This window comes from Lutjanus erythropterus, chromosome 5 (assembly GCF_056507025.1).
Source record: "Lutjanus erythropterus isolate fLutEry1 chromosome 5, fLutEry1.hap2, whole genome shotgun sequence".
Classification (NCBI taxonomy): domain Eukaryota; kingdom Metazoa; phylum Chordata; class Actinopteri; order Lutjaniformes; family Lutjanidae; genus Lutjanus; species Lutjanus erythropterus.
In genome coordinates, this window is record NC_139321.1 from 444,797 (window position 1) to 465,000 (window position 20,204).

At 39.8% G+C, this 20,204-nt stretch overlaps 1 protein-coding gene across 2 annotated transcripts in view; it reads right to left on the reverse strand.

The window, feature by feature from the left end:
* Positions 1–20,204, reverse strand: part of abca1b (ATP-binding cassette, sub-family A (ABC1), member 1B) — a 55,951-nt gene that overhangs the window by 23,350 nt on the left and 12,397 nt on the right. For both annotated transcript variants that reach the window (XM_084718513.1, XM_084718512.1), the window contains exons 4-15: positions 18,857–18,998; positions 18,416–18,534; positions 13,589–13,710; positions 12,902–13,105; positions 8,837–8,926; positions 4,341–4,581; positions 2,994–3,133; positions 2,783–2,899; positions 2,023–2,217; positions 1,341–1,546; positions 522–698; positions 130–352 (exon numbers count right to left, since the gene is read on the reverse strand). In XM_084718513.1, the coding sequence (XP_084574639.1) occupies positions 130–352; positions 522–698; positions 1,341–1,546; positions 2,023–2,217; positions 2,783–2,899; positions 2,994–3,133; positions 4,341–4,581; positions 8,837–8,926; positions 12,902–13,105; positions 13,589–13,710; positions 18,416–18,534; positions 18,857–18,998 (1,976 nt within the window). The remainder of the gene's footprint in view (positions 1–129; positions 353–521; positions 699–1,340; positions 1,547–2,022; positions 2,218–2,782; positions 2,900–2,993; positions 3,134–4,340; positions 4,582–8,836; positions 8,927–12,901; positions 13,106–13,588; positions 13,711–18,415; positions 18,535–18,856; positions 18,999–20,204) is intronic.

The following is a 20,204-nucleotide window of genomic DNA, read 5'->3' on the forward strand; positions in this document are numbered from 1 at the left end:
TTGACCGGCTATGGCTCGGCTGCGTGGCGTATTATTCATACTGATGTATTTATTATTCGTTATTAGTGACCTTGTATTTGTTGTGTTGTATGTACGCAGGTGTTTGTCAGGTGTGTTACTTGCGCCCACCTTGAGCAGCAGTACCAGCAGTCCGGCACTGATCAGCAGTGGAATCAGGCTGCTGATGAACCAGCTGAACCACAGGATGCCGTTATTCAATCCCATAATCCTCATGGTCTCCTTCAGCCGCGCTTCCTTCTCGTACACCACGCTCTTCAAGATGATCGCCACCGAGTACATCCACGCCAGAGTCATGAAGAGCGGCATTGAGCGGCTCATCACACGCAGGAAGCTGTCAGTGGAACAGAAGGGTCAGGACAGGTGAGGTCAGAACAGATGAGGTCAGAACAGATGAGGTCAGGACAGGTGAGGTCAGAACAGATGAGGTCAGAACAGGTGTCTGATGTGGTGAGATAATTCAGAACAGTAAAAAGCAGGTGAGAGGGGGTTAATATCCGTACATGTCGTCCACGTAGCAGGGGTACGGCATCTGCTGGATGTAGACGCCAGTCTTCTCCTTGGTGCCCGTCATCGCTCTGATGATACCGTGCTCGATGACGTCCTGCAAGTACGAGAACCCACCCCAGATGTACCGCATGTCCTCAAATGGGTCAGCGCGAGGACCCGGGTCCCAGTACCTGAAGAGGAGGAGGAGGGACAGCAGATGGACGTTAAAGTCCCGACATGTTAAAGGTTAAAGTTCAGCGGTTCAGCTACACTTCAACAGCTGAAGCAAACATTAAAGGAACATCAGTAAAACGTTTGGGAATAAAACTATGACAGCAAGTTTCTCCTGATAGAGCACCTTCATAGCCTTTCCTGTAAACTAAGCTAAGCTAAAAGTTTGAACCTGTTTTCAGTCTTTGTGATAAGCTAATTGTTTGCCCCTGTTGCCTTTGCTAAGCTAAACTAACTGTGTGTCCGTTTCCAATCTTTATGCTAAGCTAAGCTAAATGTTGAACTGTTTCCAGTCTTTGCTAAACTAAGCTAACCTGTTTCCAGTATGTGAGCTAAACTAAGCTGACATTTGCTAATTGGTTCCAGTCTTTATGCTAAGCTAAGCTAAATGTTGAACTGTTCCTTCACCCACATTGTGAATACCTGTGGTCAAATGTTCCCACAGTCACTGTGAACCGACATGCTGAGTGTCTGTGTTTTGATTGGTTTAATTTCAGGGTCACTGAGGTCTTCTCACCAATCAGGAACAGGAACCCTTTCATCTGTGTGTGTGTGTGTGTGTGTGTGTGTGTGTGTGTGTGTGTGTGTGTGTGTGTCCTCACGCGTCTTTGATCTTATTGGTCCGCTCCACGTTGTCGATGTCCATGCGGATCTTGTAGTTGAGTTGGGGGGGCAGCTCGGTGGCATTTGGTTTGAGGTCCGGGAACACGATCCCCGCCCAGAACTTCCTGTCCTCCAGCAGCACCATGGACTGGTTCACCAGACGCTCCTCACTGGACACCGGCTCCAGTTTGTCCAGGTTCACACACTGACACACACACAGGGAAGGAGGTCAGGTGATCTGTACCCACCAATCACACCCCTGATTACAGGTAATGTGATTAGGGCCCCGTTTACCTCAGCGGTCCCCACAGCGTGATGAGATGTCGGGGCGGTGTCCTCACAAACACTCATAACAAACCTACAGCTGACGATGGTGACGGCTGCAAGTGACCATTGTTTTCTGTTTGCTGAACGACTGTTTGCCCCGTTTCCAGTCTTTGTGCTAAGCTAGCTACAACTATCAATTATTTTCATTGTTAATCAATTATTCAATTAACCCATAAATTATTAATTGATTAAAAACCCCTGAGACTCTTCATTTCCAGTCAGATCACAAATAAAAGCAGCAGATTCTCACAGTTCAGAAGCTGCAGCAGGAAAAGAATCACAAACTCGTTTTTCTTAATCAACTGATGGATAAATTGATTAATTGCTGCAGCTGTAGTTGTGTTGATCACTGACCTCCATGAAGCGGGAGATGCTCATGATGGCCTGGTCCGTCTCGTTGAACACTTCCCTCCAGGTGAGGGCGCTGCCAGGCGGCCGCGGGTCGTCCGCTTGCTTCGACAGGAAGTTGGAGATGTCTGCGACGGTCCAGTCGGTGTCTCTGAGCTGAGCGTGGAAGAATCTAGCCGTGAAGTTGTTCTTCAGCATAGTCTGGATCACATCACATCAGAGCAGGATGTTATTGATCGACTGAAGACTGATCAGCTCACAGGTGAAGGTGAGTAAAGATCCGTTCTAATGCTTTTCAGTTGTTTATTTCTTTTTGTTGTTTTTCATTTTGACTCTTTAGATTTTATTTCTGAATTATTATTACTGTTATTTTCTAATCTTTATATTTGGTTTGTCATAGTGATGCTGTGTGATGAATAATGCATAAGGATTACACAGTAATTAAAAAATAAAGATAAAACATAATGAAGAATAAAGGTAAAAAAAAATAGGAAAACTAATAAAGAATACAAATAAAGAATAGAAAATAATGAAAAATAAAAATATATAAATAGTAATTAAAATGAAATTACTAGAAACTAACCATTGAAAAACTAAAAAGAAACAAAAAACAAAAAACAAAAAATAGAAAATAAAAAATAAAAGATAAAGATAAAAAATTGAAGATTAAAAAATACAACATAAAATAAAGAAAAAGAATAAATAAAGAATAAAGATTAATGTAGAAGAACTAAAACAGGAGAGGTGGTGGGTGGAGCCTGTTTACCCTGATCAGATCCATCTGCTCGCCGTTCTCCATAAAGTTCCAGACTTTAGGTCTCATTTCTTCCCACATTCCACCAAGGTCCCTGAACACACCGAGCTCTTGGAAGGTCCGGTTCACCTGAACGCACCATAGACACAGACACACAGGTGAGACACGCGAGACAGGTTGCTCCTCCTGCAGGCAGGCGACGAGACAGGAAGTGATGTCATACCTCATGGATAACCCTCTGAGTGGCGGGGGTGTGGGGGGTGTACAGGATCTTCCCCATCAGGAGCGGCTTCAGAGCCTGCCAGATCATCCGGGACATCGGGTTCGAGTCCATGTTCTTCACCAGACTGTTACAGTACGGAGCTACACACACACACACACACACACACACACACACGAACACACACACGAACACACACACACACACACACACACACACACACACACACGAACACACACACACACACACACACACACGAACACACACACACACACACGAACACACACACACACACACACACACACACGAACACACACACACACACACACACACACACACACACACACACACACACACACACACACACACACACGAACACACACACACACACACACACAAACACACACACACACAAACACACACACACACAAACACACACACACACAAACACACACACACACACACACACACACACGAACACACGAACACACACACACACACACACACACACACACACACACACACACAGGAGGACAGAGGTTAATCCTGACTGGTTCATTTTTGAGTGAAGTTTAACTTATTCCAACTTTGTTTTGTCAGTTTGTTCAATGACTGTAAACACTCCACTTCCCATGAGCCTCAGCTGCCGTTGCTATGGTTATAAAGACATTAAGAGGTGTGAACACGTTAACCCAGTGCCATGGTTACTGAATCGATCTTAAACTGGTCCAGGATCTTTGGTCTGATTCCAGTCTTTATGCTAAGCTAAATGTTAGCCCTTGTTGTTGACATGTTTTGACTTTTTATTACAAAATAAAACAAACACTTTCTTTCAAAATAAAAGCAGCACAAAACTTAACTTAAAGGCACAGTTCAGATTTTTGGTACTAGTCAGTGTATTGACCTCTTTACCTTTGTGTCAGATAGACTTTTCTGACAAATATCACTTTCTACAAACCAACCAAACTCCATTGATAAAATCTGTCATTTTATTATTTAAATATTATCTTATTTTTTAAGAGTTGTTGGTCTGCTGCTGCCTCCATCTGTTAGTTAGTTTGTGTTACTGTGTGATGTCAGTGAAGTCACACAGTAACACAAACACACTAACAGATGGAGGCAGCAGCAGCAGACCAACAACTCCTGAGTTCACGGAGGTAAAATTACTGACTCTATCAGTGGAGTTTGGTTGAGAGCGACGTTTGTCTTATAGAACAGTGGTTTCCTGTCAGAAACGTCTGTCTGACAGAAAGGTAAAGAGGTGAATACACTGACTTGAGGAAAATATTCTAGATATAGCGTCGTTTAAACTGACAGATTTCCTTTTATTTGGGGGCGTGTCAGACTCACTGGAGGAGTTGTCGTAGAGCGCCGTGGGCTCGTCCTCGCTGCTGTTGTAGTTTCCGAACAAAGCCTTGTAGTTGCTGTCTTCATACCAGTTCAGAGATTTGATCTGCAGGCCGCCGCCTTCAGGGTGACCGCACACGATCCTGGACACCGCCTGGTACATGGCACTGGGCGACGACGTGGCGTTGTGCGTCAGGAAGATGATCTCGTTCCTCAGGTCGACCCAGCTCTTCATACCAGCCAACTAGAGGGCAGACACAGAGGACGCTGGTTACACGTCACGGCGTTCACCTCGTGTGTTTATTCAGTCAGTTCTGAGGTCAGTTCAACTTCACTCCTTACAGAGTATCGACACGATGCTGCAGCTTCACTCTCAGAGGTTTACACCGCAACAACCACTTCCTGTTATCTCAACTCCTCAGCTAACTACTGCGTTTACAGACAATTAATCTGAAGCAGATAGAAAATACGACATAAAAATAATGGATAAAAGAATAAAAAGAACAAAGAAAACACGGAAAAGAATGAGACGAAGAAAGAAAGAAAGAAAGAATAAAGATCAATGAAGAGGAACTAGTACAGGTGAGTTTGTGGGCGGGGCCTGCAGTGAGCGGTAGCTTTGGCCTTCATCTGTCTGGTTAATATTTTCATTTTCCTCCTAATTTAAAATCTTATTCTTTATTTTATTTTGGGATATAAAATTCTAAATAAGGACCAAAACAAATTAACTGATTCAAATATGAAAATTTTTAGACATTTGAACCTGTTTGCACCTGCAGGTTTAACCAAACCAACAAGACAACAGGTGAAGTTATTAATGAAACAAACAGAAAGTCAGACGTCCGTCCTCAGAATGACTCGCTGTTCCAGAATAAACTGACCTCTGTTCTCATTAAAGTATCGCTGACAGTGAAGTCGAGTCTGTCACGACTTCCTGTTGACTCATTTTTTATCTGACTGACCACTTCAGTGTCCTCAGCAGAGTCTGGGACACTTCATCCTGCTGATTTATGAACTTTTTTAAAATAGAAAAATCAAACCAGGGACAGAGGTCAAGCATGAAGACATCATGTGTCCTGTTATCATAAGCTCTTATAATGTGACCTGCATCCACTGATGCTGACTTCAATTATTGTCAGAAATATATCAAGAAAACCACAAATCTTACATTTTTATGAGAAATAAAAACATTTAAAATATAATGATAGAATATATATATAACATTTAATTTAAATATAACTGTAAAACTAAAACTTCTCTCAGTTGCAGTGAAGGTAACTGAAGAACTTTATTTGTAAATTTGTGACTAAAGAAAAGTTTTCTGGGATGTACGATTTTAAAAAAGAGCACTTGAACACAACACCACTCTTTCACAATAAAAGCTTGGGAACATGTTTCTGATAGCCTCAGGTCAGATCTCTGTGCACCAGACTCAATAATACTCCAGGAAACACATTTAATGAAGTCCTGAATAGAAACTGACTTTTAATGAAACCTCGTATGTCCAGACGTGTGGATTTTTCATCGTTAAAATGAGGAAGAAAAGTAAAAAGTTCCTGAAAAGTTGGTGTTTTAAAGTTTTGAGTTTAGAGTCGACAGCAGCTGTTTGTGTCTGATGAGTCCAGCGGTCAGAGACGTTCAGAGGAGGAAAAGTTAAAGTCAGGACGAGACGAGGATTTCCAAACACTGTTGTTGTTTCCTGCAGGAGGATGAGGAGGAAGACGAGGAGGAGGAGGAGGAGGAGGACGAGGTTACTGCAGGTCAACATTTTACTGAAACTTCAGCAGAAGTGAAACCGTCCCAGTGTGAAAATGACGGACAGATGATTCATTTTTCTAAATTCACATTTCTGATCAGTTTTTCTGAATCGGTCTGTTCGTTTGTTTGTTTGTTTGTTTGTTTATCTGTCAGTGAGATTATTAATAAAGACTCGTGTGAGGACAAGGACCTGGACGTGTTTACAGATAAGAAGTCGTATTATCAACAACTAACGAGAAGTTTGTGCTGAACTCTGTTTGGACAGACAGTGTCCCGGAGTCATATTTACCTACAACAATGATGAATGCAAATTAAAATGTTAAAAAATGTATTTCAGTATAATTTTTTGTTAAAGTCAGGGAGTCAGTGGAGACGGACAGAAGACCTCTGTCCCTGTCCTTTAAGTGCAGATACATGTTATTTTAATAAAGCAGCAGTGTTTCAGGTTGCAGTTTTATTGTGAAAAGCTGGTGTTTGACATGTTGACCTGAGACTGATGAAAGTGGGTCAGAAGTTTGTGCAGATGTAAAAAGTTATTTTCCCCTCAGGCTGCGACAGCAGGGTGAGACCGCTGCACGTCCAAGGCTTCTACAGGACACAGTTGGTTCAAACTGTGACATCATCATGGCAACTAAAGAAAACGATCATAAACTGATCAGCTGAGAGGCTTTTATTTTGTCTGTTTATGGGACACTTCCCTTTTAACAAGGATTTCAAAATAAATCTCATAAAGTGAAGGAAGGAAAACTGTTTGGACAAAAACACATTTACAGTGTGCTGTAAAACACACACACACACACACACACACACACACACACACACACACACACACACACACACACACACACACACACACACACACACACACACTCTCTCTCTCTCTCTCTCTCTCGTCCTGTTCCTGACTCAGCACCCACATAAACCAAACATACAGTCACATGTTTCCAATTTATCCCAGTGTGAGTGTGTGTGTGTGTGTGTGTGTGTGTGTGTGTGTGTGTGTGTGTGTGTGTGTGTGTTTCACCTCAGGGAGAGAAACAACAAACTTGGTTGTTCTGACTGAACTTTACTCTGATTATCAGACAAGATGAAGACAAGATGAGGACGTCTTCACTAAACTTTAAAAATAAAGTGTCTCCAGTCTGTCCCCAGTCTGTCCTCAGTCTGTCCCCAGTCTGTCCCCAGTCTGTCCCCAGTCTTTGTCTAGTTTAACAGCTGAGCAGCAGATGATGAAATCGTCTGTAAATTTACATAAATATAAATACTGACTTTTGGATCTTTAAAGACCTTTCACGGCATCTTTAAGGACCTTCTGAAGCATCTTTGAGGACTTTTTCTTTTCTTTGGCTGTGTTCAAAACCGCATACTAACTACTACATACTTCCATACTGCATACTGCATACTGCATACCCAATCCATCAGACAGTATGCAAAGCGTTTACACTACAGCGTACTGCATGATAACCCACAATGCACTGCGCTCCTACCCGAGCCGAAATCGACAGGCTGAAGCTGATTTCACTTTAGCTCTAAACTCTTTAAATATATCACTTTATCGAGATTTTTTTAAAAATCAGGTGAGAAAGTGGCCGTTTAGATCCCGAGTGTGTCGTTTATTTGTCCAAATACCAACCGTTTACAATTTCGTTCGGACGAATTCAGCGAAATTTAAATTAGCTGCAGTGAGCAACGCACTTCCAGTTATATTCACAAAATAAAACACCCCTTTCCCTTTCTCATACCAAAAGACCATGGTGATAAATAGTGCTTTTACTTTGAAAACAAGAAGCGAACCAACCCGCAATACATCCTGCTTGACACCGCCGTTTGGACTGATCTCGTCCCGTTAACGGAATTTGACCAGTCATGATGCCTTACCGGCGGAGAGTCTTGTCGGCTATGAGACGAAGATCGGCCCGCCGTCGCATCTTCGTCGTCAGATGCAAGTTGTATTTATTTTTTAAACTTTCTTAATAAATGTAAATCCAATGAGAAATCGCTAACAACAAACCTCCAAGCATAAAAATTGGAGGGAAAAACTGATAAAAACGCTTTTTTTTCTGTCCTGTTCGCGGTGACGTCACGTCGCGTTGCGTCCTGGGTAATTTGAGTAGTAAGCTGATGATGAAAACTCAACATTTCTGGCGAATGCAGTATGTATCCGGGAACTTCTCGCATACTGCCAGTGTAGACACACTGCAAACTCACAGAGTTAGTATGAGTAGTAGGCAAGTCTGCGGTTTCGAACAGCCTTTAAAGACCTCTGAGAGCATCTTTCAGGACCTTTGAGAGCATCTTTCAGGACCTTTCAGAGCATCTTTCAGGACCTTTCAGAGCATCTTTCAGGACCTTTGAGAGCATCTCAGTGCTGCTGTGATGTCCAACACGTCCTCTGCAGTCTCAGCAGTGTCTCAGCGGGACACTGAGCAGGACACACATGAACTCTGACTGTTTGTTGTTCGTTCAGTTTCTGTGAAGTGAAAACCTGCTGAGACGTCCCCGTCTTTGTTCAGCTGCAACCTCGTCTGTCTCATCTGTCTGTCCTTAGTTTCTCTGTCTTCTCTGAATCTGTCTCTATAGGACAAAAACTGCTTTTATCTGGACACAAAAGAGACAGTCTGAGACCTGCCAAATAAACCCAGTCAACCCTCAGCCTGCTGCAGGACTCCCTCGTCCGTCTGTCTGTCCTCTGAGGACACGTCTGATCAGACATGAATGAGGTGACCAGGTGTGTCTCTTACCTCCACTGCCAGTGAACCCAGACTGTCCAGGAGCTTGTTGGTCGCCCTGGCAACCTCTCGGACGGCCTCAGGGTCGGACCGGACGTCCCTCTGAGAGACACAAAGAGACACTTCACTTTCCAGCTTCCAAACTTTCAGTCAGTCTTTGATTTAAACAACATGGACGGATTTATTTGACAGCGTTTTTAATATCTGAGACAGTTTTAAAGACAGTTACAGATGATGAAGCATCTCTGAGTCGGATTAAAACTAAATCAATAAAAACAAAAAGGACGACAGAAGATCAGCTGGTGTCGAGAGACGATTCAAAAAGTTCAGTTACGTCATAATATTCAGGCAGCTTTGACCTTCAGTGTTTGAGTTTTACAAACACAAATGAAATTGTTGCATTTGAAAATATTAAATTATGAACCATAACTCATTTTCACTTCAATAAGTATAATTAAAAAATTAACAACAAAAACAGTTTCTAAAACTCAAAGATTAAAATTTATCCAAAGAAGAAAAGCAAATTATCTCAACAAAACTTTATTTGTTAAAACTTTTTTCAAAACTTTAAAGTTTGAGTTTGAAACTAAAACTCTGTTGCAGAAATCTGCTTTGAAATTTTGAATATAAAGAGAAAAGTGTGTCAAGTGTTTGGATTCTGTTGCTCTTCATATTCTGAACTCATTCTTCCATATTTTGGATATTTTTTGGTTTGATGCAACTTGTTTAAATCATGAACGTTTGTGTGTTTGACAGAAAAAACATGTTCAGCTGAAATTTAAAGATTTAGTTGATTTAAAAACACAGAAACATCATTTTAAGATCAGCTGCAACTAATGACTATAATCACGATTAAGAAAAGTAATTTTTTTTTCTCTAAAATGTTGATAAGATGACGTCCTTAAACGTCTCGTTTTGTCCACAACTCAAAGATCATCAGTTTACAGTCAGAGAGGAAAGAAACCAGAAAATATCAAAACAAGAAACTGATCAATTGATCCTGTCAATCTTATCAATGGAAAAATACGTACGTCTGTGCGCTCCACCTGTTTTTAAACTGGTGATCAATCTGGCAATAATTTTTCCAATACTCGATCAGTTGTTTGGTCAATAAAATGTCAGTAATGTCATCATTCTGATCGATTTATTTAAACTGTTGGCGATCAATAAAAAAAATAATCAATCACTGCAGCTCTAATAAATTGTTAATTTTCACGATTGATCAGCAGTTAAAGTCTGAAGAAAAGAATCATTCTTCACTATAAGAATAAGTTCATTTCTCTTTCTCTTCCATTATCAATAATGATCAATAATCTGGACAGTCATTTTTTGTTTTATTTTGATCTAATAATTGGGCCAATCAGTGAGGAGCAGCTGATTTTTCATCACTAAGTCCCGCCCTCCTGTTTTCTTCCTGTAACTTCAGTGTTTTGTGTTTTCTTTTCGTCTCTGTGAGTCTCTGTCTGCAGGAATTGTCCAGATTTCTGTCTGTGTTGCCGTGGAAACGTGGTGCGTTCAGAACGGGTTCACACAGTCCGTCAGTCAGTCGTAGATTCGTTCAGACAAAAGAGACGCTGACGTACGGCTGCTGTCAGACCGTAAAAAAAAAAAGAAAGAAAGAAAGAAAGAAAAAAAAAAAACTGGTCTCCAGGCTACGAAAACTGAGACTGTAGAGACACAGAGGGACAGACAGGCTGAGACACGCCTCCTCCCACACACACACATCACACCCTGAAAACACTGCAAACACACCTGAGGACAGGTGGACACACCCTCCATCCCGTCCCACACACACACACACCAGAAATCCAGTCTGTGTGTCCACACACGTTTTTAAAAGTTCACAAGAAATAATTGAAATGTTCCAGTGATGTTTTTCTCTGTTCTCACGTCACACAAACGTTTTCTGCTGTTTGTCAGAGTTCAGATCAAAAGAAGCTGATTATTCTGAGTCAGAAAGAAGCGCACTATAAAAAAATGTTAACTCAGAATTTCAAGTCAGCTGTCGACACTAGATTTTTCGGTTTTAAATCCAACTTCTACATTTTGAAATTTTGCCAAAAAATGTTGAGATAATTTACTTTTTTCTTTGAATAAAGTTTCATCTTTGAGTATAAAAAATAGAAAAACAAATAAACTTGATTCATCATTATTTGGTTGCTTGAAAATTCAAGCGGAAAAGTAAATTATCTCAACAAAACATTATTAGTTGGTAAAACTTTTTAAAACTTTTATGTTTCATTTGGGCCCAAAACTCAAAAAATCTGTCGCAGTAATTTGATTGAAATTTGTTTTGACCGTGCACAAACTTTTCTGGAAACCTCACATGTTGTTGTTTGTTTGTTTAACATGTTTTTGTTGCATTAATATGTTTTTTAATATGTCGTGATCAGCTGTTTCCTCGACCTGGTTTCTCCGGTAAAAGAGATTTTGAATCGATTAAATAAACGTAAACAATAAATAAATAAATATAAAAATACAAAGAAAAAAGTGTGTGAGGTGTTTGGAGTTTGTTGCTCTTCACATTCTGAACTCATTCCTCCATTTTTTGGATATTTTTTGGTTTGATGCAACTTGTTTAAATACTGTTTTAATGTTTGTGTGTTTGACAGAAAAGAGACATAAAAGTTAAAAACTTGATGAAATGAGCTGAAACTTAAAGGTTTAGTTGATTTAAAGACATTCATCAGTCAGGTCTGAAGACAGAAACAGGTGAAGGAAATGTAAATTTAGAAGTTTGTCTGTGAAAGTCATTACTGTGGTTAAAACCAGAAATAATTAATATTATATGAGATTATTTATGATACAAACAGGATGGAGAGAATCACTGGAACAGGACGAGTTTATGAACATTAAAGGTTGTTCAGTCATAATGTGAGCGAGTAGTCAAACAGTCGCAGGTCGACGACTCGTCTGAACCTGAAAACACTCAACAAGAATTTAAAGGAGTATTGAAATCAAACTAATCTACAGATTTAATTTATGATTTAATGTGAAAGTAGTGAGACAGACGCAGATTTTTTAGATTTTAAAGGGATCATCCAACTTCTTCACCCACAGGATTATATTTCATAATATTTTCACCTCTTTATCTTTCTGTCAGACAGATGTTTCTGACAGGAAACCACCGTTATATCAGACAAATATCTCTACAAACCAACCAAACTCCATTCATAAAATCAGTCATTTTAGCTCAGAGAACAGAGGAGTTGTTGGTCTGCTGCTTCATCTGTTTCTGTGTTTGTATTATTGTGTGACTTCGGTGTTGTAAAATTGCTTTTTTTTTCTAAATTTGTCAAGTGCTTTAATGATTTTTTCTTTTTCTTATTTTGACTTTCATGATACCTTTTTTTCTGTAAATATAATGACTCTTTTCTAAACATTTTTAGAAAACGTGATGGACGGATTTTTAAACTTTTTGACGACTTTATTGTCTGACAACTTTTTTCTGTAAATATGACGACTTTTTTGCTGAACCGTTTTAATGACAATTTTCTCTGATTGTGAAGATGTTTCTGACAGCTTTTTTTTAATAAAAACACAATGACTTTTTTCTCTAAACATGACAAATTCTTTCTTTTCTTGTCTCATAACAACACAAACACACTAACAGATGAAGCAGCAGACCAACAGCTCCTGTGTTCTCTGAGCTAAAATCACTGATTTTATGAATGGAGTTTGGTTGGTTTGTAGAGATATTTGTCTGATATAACGGTGGTTTCCTGTCAGAAACATCTGTCTGACAGAAAGATAAAGAGGTGAAAATATTCTAAATATAGTGTTCACTTAAACTGATATTGATTTAGTTTAGTGTGTGATGTTGTCCACAGCGGTACGTTTAGCGTCCTACGTGTGACGTCCCTTTAAGTTTTGATGACTCAAAGACAAATTTACATTTCCCATTCTGGGAAATTACACTTGGTTTATATTTTTATAATAATGTCATGCTATAATAATAATAATAATAATGAGAAGAAGAAGAAGAAGAAGAAGAAGAAGAAGAAGAAGAAGAAGAAGAAGAAGAAGAAGAAGAAGAAGAAGAAGAAGAAGAAGAAGAAGAAGAAGAAGGATCTTCACCTGGATGGGTTTGAGAAAATCCAGGTTGTTCAGGAAGTGCTCCTCAGCATGGTCGAGCCAGATGGGCGGGGCCTGACAGATCACTTCCTGTACCAGCATCGACACCTGTGGGTCTGAGATCATCACAAAGTCCTCCACACTCCGCTGTCCGCCGTTCCTGGGACACATGTTCCTCAGGTGGACGCCAAAACCTTTCAGGAGGACCTGAGAGGGAAGGTGAGAGATGAGGGTCAAAGGTCAGGTTCATTATCAGGAAGTGATGTCATGACAGTTTCATTTCATGACTTTTGTTCCACATAGATTTATTCCACATTATCAGAATTTTATTCCATATTTCCCGTTGTTTTTATTCCACATTATCTGACTTGCATTCCACATTTCTGGATTTATTCTGCATGATCTGACTGATTCCTCACTATCAGATTTTATTCCATATTATCAGACTTTTATTCCATATTCTGAAATTTGTTCCACATTGTCTTATTTCTTCTTCCACATTACCTGACTTTTATTCCATATTATTATATTTATAATCCATGTTTTTTACTCTTATTGATTTTTTCAGATTTTTATTCCATAGTCTTATGTTTTTTTTACTCCATGTTGTCATGAATGAAGCGTTCTGGTGTTGACCGTGTCACAGAGTGTAACTTCACACTGAGCATGTGCGGACGGCGTCCTGCTCACCTTCTCCAGGTTCACGTCGGCCTCTCTGATCTGCTCAACGCTGTTTTCAGGGAACGAAGCGTTTGTCAGCAGGAAACTCGACAGAGTCTCATTGTCTCGCAGGAAGTGCTTCAGTTTGAATCCTGAGAGACAAAAACACACAGAAAGAGAGAAAATCAGAGACCCTGAGTTCCTCACAGAAACGTGACACCTCTTCAGTCCCCTTCCTCCTCCTCCTCTCTCCTCTCTCCTCTCTCCTCTCTCCTCTCTCCTCCTCCTCCTCCTCCTCCTCCTCCTCAGTGTGAACATGAACTGAACTCTGGATCACTTTTCTCTCCAGGTGAGATGATATCTGAGGCTACAGGACAGTCAGAGGGACATGATGACCATATCTGGTCGTCAGGGGGCGTGTCTATATGTTAATGAGGAGATTAGATTTGTGAGGTTTGAATAAAGACGAACACACTGTTCAACTTCACATGTCGTCACACGTCTGAGAGGAAACCACCTGCATCACTGCACTGATTTACATTTAATGGACAAAGACACAAACACACACACACACACACACAAACACACACACACACACACACACACACACACACACACTGTGTTTTCTTCCTCTGCAGGTTCAAACATGCAGCGAGTGAAGAGGAACAAAGACAAACTCCTGACAGAAACATTCAGTTTAAAACATGTTGAAGAGGAATACACACACACACACACACACACACACACACACACACACACACACACACACACACACACACAGACACACACACACACACACACAGAGGACAGTATAGAGCCTTAGTCCCTAACAGGCGGAGTGAGTTCTGAGTCTGCACCCACACGCTGTCCTTTACAGACCTGGACTTATAACCAATAAATTATTAAGAGATTTTAAATTTTGACGAGACGCTTCTATTTTAACTGGCACAACTTTTCTAGTCTTTCCGCCGCTGGTTTATCTGATCAGGAAACGCACAGACCATGTGGTGGTGTCGATGTTTTTAATGTGGCGGCCGCCATCAATAAAACACTATTCACTGAAACACTGATCTCTGACCTGCTGTGATGGAAAAAATACTCACATCCTTTATTTAGGTATTTTACATTGTGGTATTAGTGTTTTTACTTCATTACAATTTAAACATCTTGCATGTTGTTTCATTTTTTTACAGTTGTTCATTTAATGGACCTGTCTGATCTTCTCTTCTGTATTTTACCATTGTTCTTAAATAAAGCAAAAGTAATGTAAGAGAAAAAAATGCAGAACATCTGATCTGATTACTCGATTAATCGGCAGAATAATCAATAGATTATGTTTTAATTTTACTGGTTCAGCTCAGACCTCAGAACAGCTTCTGTCTCTGAGCCATAAACACAATAAAGTGAGACATGAGACATGTGGAATAAGACGGTTTGTCTCTGTCAAACCCACTGACCCGCTGAAGAAACTTCAGCGTTAAAAACGAACTTCTGATCATTTAAAACTAAAAAAGATTTGTTTATTTAATGAACCAAACTTAAATTAACCAGAGAGGGACGGTGAGAGACGGGGGGTCAAAGGTCAGGTTCATTATCAGGAGTTTAAATTACATCACAGATTTATTAGTTTCATTTCATGTATTATTTTTTTTTTACATTTCAGACAGGATTGATTTGTTCCACAAAGATGTGTTCAACATTAACTGACTTTTATTCCATATCACTGGACTTTTGTTCTACGTTCTGCTGTTTATCCCACATGACAGGACTTTTATTCCATATTGTGACTCCAAGTTATTTGTTTTTTATTCTACATTATCTGACTTTTATTCCACATGATATCACTTTTATTCCATATTCTTGTGTTTATTCCACATTACTTGACCTTTATTCCATATCATCAGACTTTTATTCTGTATTGGGGCATATATTCATATATCACACTTCTATTCCACATTATCTGCTCTTACTTTTATTCCATACTATCAGACTTGTATTCAACATTGTGACATTTATTCCATATCATCTAAATTCTTTTTCCACATTACCTGATTTCTATTTCATATTATTGGACTTTTATTCCATACTCTGGTGTTTATCTCACATTATATGACTTCTATTTCATACTGACTTTATTCTTAATTACCTGATTTTTATTCCATATTATCAGACGATAAAAGGAGTTTTATTCCGTTTCTCTCTGAACTCATTAACTGATATCATCTGCTGGTTTAGTCCACTTTCTGTGTGTTCAGCGTGGAGCAGCAGGCTGCAGGTACGGAGGCCTCACAGGGACAAACTCAGACAGGAGGCGGAGCTGAAGGTGACGGGTCAGATGACCTGCTGAGCTGTCTGACATCAGCAGCTCTGAGTGATGTGATTGGTCAAATGAGGAGCAAACGTCCAGCAGAGAGACGTCCGCTTCAATCAGAGACGATCCTCAGAGAATTTACGGAAAATTATTTCATCGTTAAAAGTTATTAAACGACACGGACGACCTTGACAGGACTCTGTCGGCCAATCGGCAGCCAGTTTACAGTCTCACATCTAAAGAACAGTCCAACCTCAGAGAGAACCGGATGAGAACACGTTCTCCTGTGGATCCACTTTAAATATAATATTGTACATGATAATAAATGTAATATTGATAATGTGTCATGATTATTTAGTTATATGTTTTGATTTCATGTCAATTTTAAAGTTATTTTTAGATTATTTTTAATGTCATTAAAAATGATACATTTTCTGTTTTAGTTTACTTCTTTGCCTTTATGACTCATTTTTGATACTTTTTACTTTTGTTTTTATGTTACTGTTATTTATCTCAATAACAGAATTAATTTATTCACATAAAAAACACCTGGATATTTTGAGGGAAATTTTACACAAATAAAATTAAATGTTAAATGTAAAAAAAAAACATGAATAAATGTGATTTAATTCATTTACAAGCTGTGTGGTCTCGCCCCTAAAATTACTCACATCTACTGATTATTACATGATATTATATCAATTATTTACAGACTTATTATTTAATATTTAGGTCGTCTTTGATAATTAATGCCTGGTAACATCAGTTACAACAAACACAGATATACAGTAAATATAAATATAAAAATATTGATTATTTAATCAAATTAATATTGTTATAGGCAACATAACAGTTGTTTTCACAGTGAATTAATGTGTTGATTATTTTCTCAATTAATCAATCAATTGTTTGGTCCATAAAATGTTGATCAGATGACGTCCTTAAACGTCTCGTTTCGTCCTCAACTCAAAGATCAGAGAGGAAAGAAACCAGAAAATATCACGTTTAAGAAACTGAAATTTATTTTTTTTCTTTAAAAAATAGACGCAATCGATTATCAAAATAGTTGGCGATTAATTTAATAGTTGTGCAGGGAACTATGAGGTGATTGGAACGCACCCCCACATCACGTTCACTGACTTCTCTCTGACGAATCACCTGGTGTTTTCAGCTCGAACAGACCACAGATGAACGTGAATGTTTGTGATGATGTCAGAACATACAGAACATGTTTACAGACAGGAAGTAGAGATTAATTTAAAGGGACAGTATGTAATATTTCAGAGACGCTGCAGTGATCAGAGGAGGTGAAGATCTGATCTAAGTGGAGCGTTCAGTTTGTTCAGCTGCACAATGACACATTTGAACCCGCCGACGCTCAGCGGGCGGCGCTCAGTGTGATGGAGGCGAGCGGCCAGAGGGACGATAACATGCTGACCCGTCGCCCGCTGGGCGTCGGCTCTCCGGTTCTGGTGTGAACTTCCTCAAAACTGCTGCGTCAGTGCCGAGCTGCGACCGGGTGAGATCACCTGAGATCACCTTCGACAGGTAGACCTGCTGCGGCTCGCCTCCCCGCCCCCGCTCCTGCTCCCGCCCCCGCTCCTCTGCCAGATTCAAAGAGCTCAGTTTGTGTGATCAGATGTGATTAAAGAGAATAAAGAGGAGGAGGAGGGCTGGCAGGTCGGAGCAGGTAGAGAAAAGGAACGCCCCCCACAGAGAGATAAAACTGCAAATTAACACACAAAGGAGCAAAATTCTTCCTGTTCAATGAGCCTGAAAATCCTCCAGAGAGGAACGACTGAAGAAAACTTCACTGAGAGCTGAGAACGTCGGGCGACTCACAGATTCCACACACATCATTTAAAGGGACAATTCACCCCAAAATAAAATCAAAAAACACTTTTCCACCGCTTTGCCTTGTTGTGTTGTTTAGACGTCTGGATGTTTTCTGTGTGAGCTGCTGAGACGTCGGACTCAAACAGATTTAAAAACCTCAGCAGCGTCGTCTCTTTACAGAAACCCACAGACTCAGTTTCATGTAGCTCTTTGTGAGTGTCGTCTAGTTCCATTAGACTGAAGTCAGAAATCTCAAAAACAACCAAAACTATCTGGACGGACAAACGTCTCCATAGAGACGAGGGAAAACATATGGATTTTTGATTTTGAGGCGAACTGTCCCTTTAAAAACCTGCAGTTTTATACAACTAATGATTCTGTTGACAGTTTCATTTATTTTAATAATGACCAAAGAGAAATCACTCAATAATCAATAATCCACTGATTCTCTGTTTATTTCATCTCTTTTCTTCTTATCATTTATGTATTGATTGATTGATTTATTTCATTCTCTCGTTTCGTTTCCTGTTGAGTTTTACGTCGACTCAACAGACGTAACTGTGACCTGAAAAAAACCGTCTTGTTTTCACGTCACCTTTTAGCATCGAGCTGAAATCAGAAAAGTGGTCGAGTCGAGGTTGAGTCAAGTTGCGCCTGAAGTGACCGTGTTTCCTGCGAGTCAGCAGGTCGTTGTCGTCGCTGTCTCATACCTGATTGGCTGTCCTGCAGCGCCTGCAGAGCCTGAGCGAGCTCCTTAAATCCGTCCAGGTTCTTATCGTTCTGACTGTACAGAAGAATCTTCTTGGCGTCCGAGAACAGACGAGAAATTCTGAAAACACAGAATCACAAATCAATTAAATCAATTAAATATCTAATCAATACAAACAGTAAATGTGATGGAGTCGTTTAAATCTAAATATTTCAGACAAATCAACTCGATCATTAAAGTTCAAGTTTAAAAACAGTTCACAGGTTAAACAACATTTAAAGCAGTTAAAGGGTCAGTTCAAGTTTTTTTTAACGTCTTTCAGTCAGAAGTTTGAATGAACCTCATCTTAGAACTGCACTGATAAAAAAGTCAAAATGGGAAAAAAAACACAAAACAACTTTTGTTTCAACAGTAGTTTTTCAGAATAAAAGCCTGTTCTCACATGGAGTCGTTGAAGTTGCCGACGACGCCCGGGGACTCGCCCGGCGTCGGGCTCCTGAAGCAGGGGTTGTTGGCGTTGCAGAGGATTCCCTGAAGCCACGGCAGCGTGCCGGCCGACGGCATCGCCTTGTTTGGAAAATGACCTGCAGACAAAAAAAACAAAACAGGAAGTGACTCAGCAGTCAGAACATATTTTACCAAAGTAAAAGCATCAACAACATAACAGAAACATTCGGCAGTAAAAAGACTTTTATGCTTCCATCAGACAGCAGTTCTGCAGCTGAGACTCATGGGACATATTAACTAAAGAATTTTATTATTTATCATCATTGATTAATCTGCTGATTATTGTCTTGATTTTTGATTGTTTGGTCTTTCAAACATCAGAAAAGTGAGAGATGTGTGTCACATTTCTGAGGCGTCTGTCTTTAATATCTCTGGAATATTTAATTTTAGATGAATATTTTTGTCATTATTTCTCCCGTTGAAGTTTTTTTTTTGGTGTTTTGTCGTCTGTCTGAATTTTGTGGAGACGGTGAAACCCTCGTGTGAGATTTGAACTAAACAACACGTGTTTGTAAAGACGCACGTGTAGTCTCCAGATTTAATCTGAGAGACGCTGAAGACGTTTCATCTTTATCTTCCTGCAGCGCTGGAACAAACTGTCCATATGTTCAACCTGCAGGACAGTCGGCTGGTAGATAACCTGCCGCTGGTTTATTATCACCTGCAGCAGCAGCAGCAGCAGCAGCAGAGCATCATCCTGCAGAGGGCGGAGCCAGGCCACGCCGCGACCTTTACCCCCTCCACCCCCAGCGAAGACGAAGCTGCTATCAGAGAACCTTTAAGACTTAAAGATGCCAACGGGCCTCTTTCTAATCAAAACTATGATAAGATAACAGACACAGACTGAGCTGATCAGGAACGCTGCACAAACACAGCTGAGGTCAGGAGGCGTCGCACAAAATCATCCAAAAACATCTACAGACGAACGACCTCTGAACTCCTGCACGAAGTCAAGACGAAACAATCAGTCCATTAAACTGTTAATCACCTATTGATCATTAAAGTCATTGATGAAGAAAAACCTCCAGCTGCTCCGTCGTCACAGCAACCTGATTTCAATGATTTATGATGTTTGACAGACTAAACTTTTAATCAACCAATCAACAAAATACCACAATTAAAATGGCAAAAAAATAAAAATAAAATGAAATAAAATAAATAAAAGTCAAATTTAAAAAATCTTAATGTTTAAGAATAATAATAACGGCATACTAATTTTCATCTTAATGTTGATAATAATAATAAAAAGTGTGTATATATAAAAATATATATGTACTGAAGCT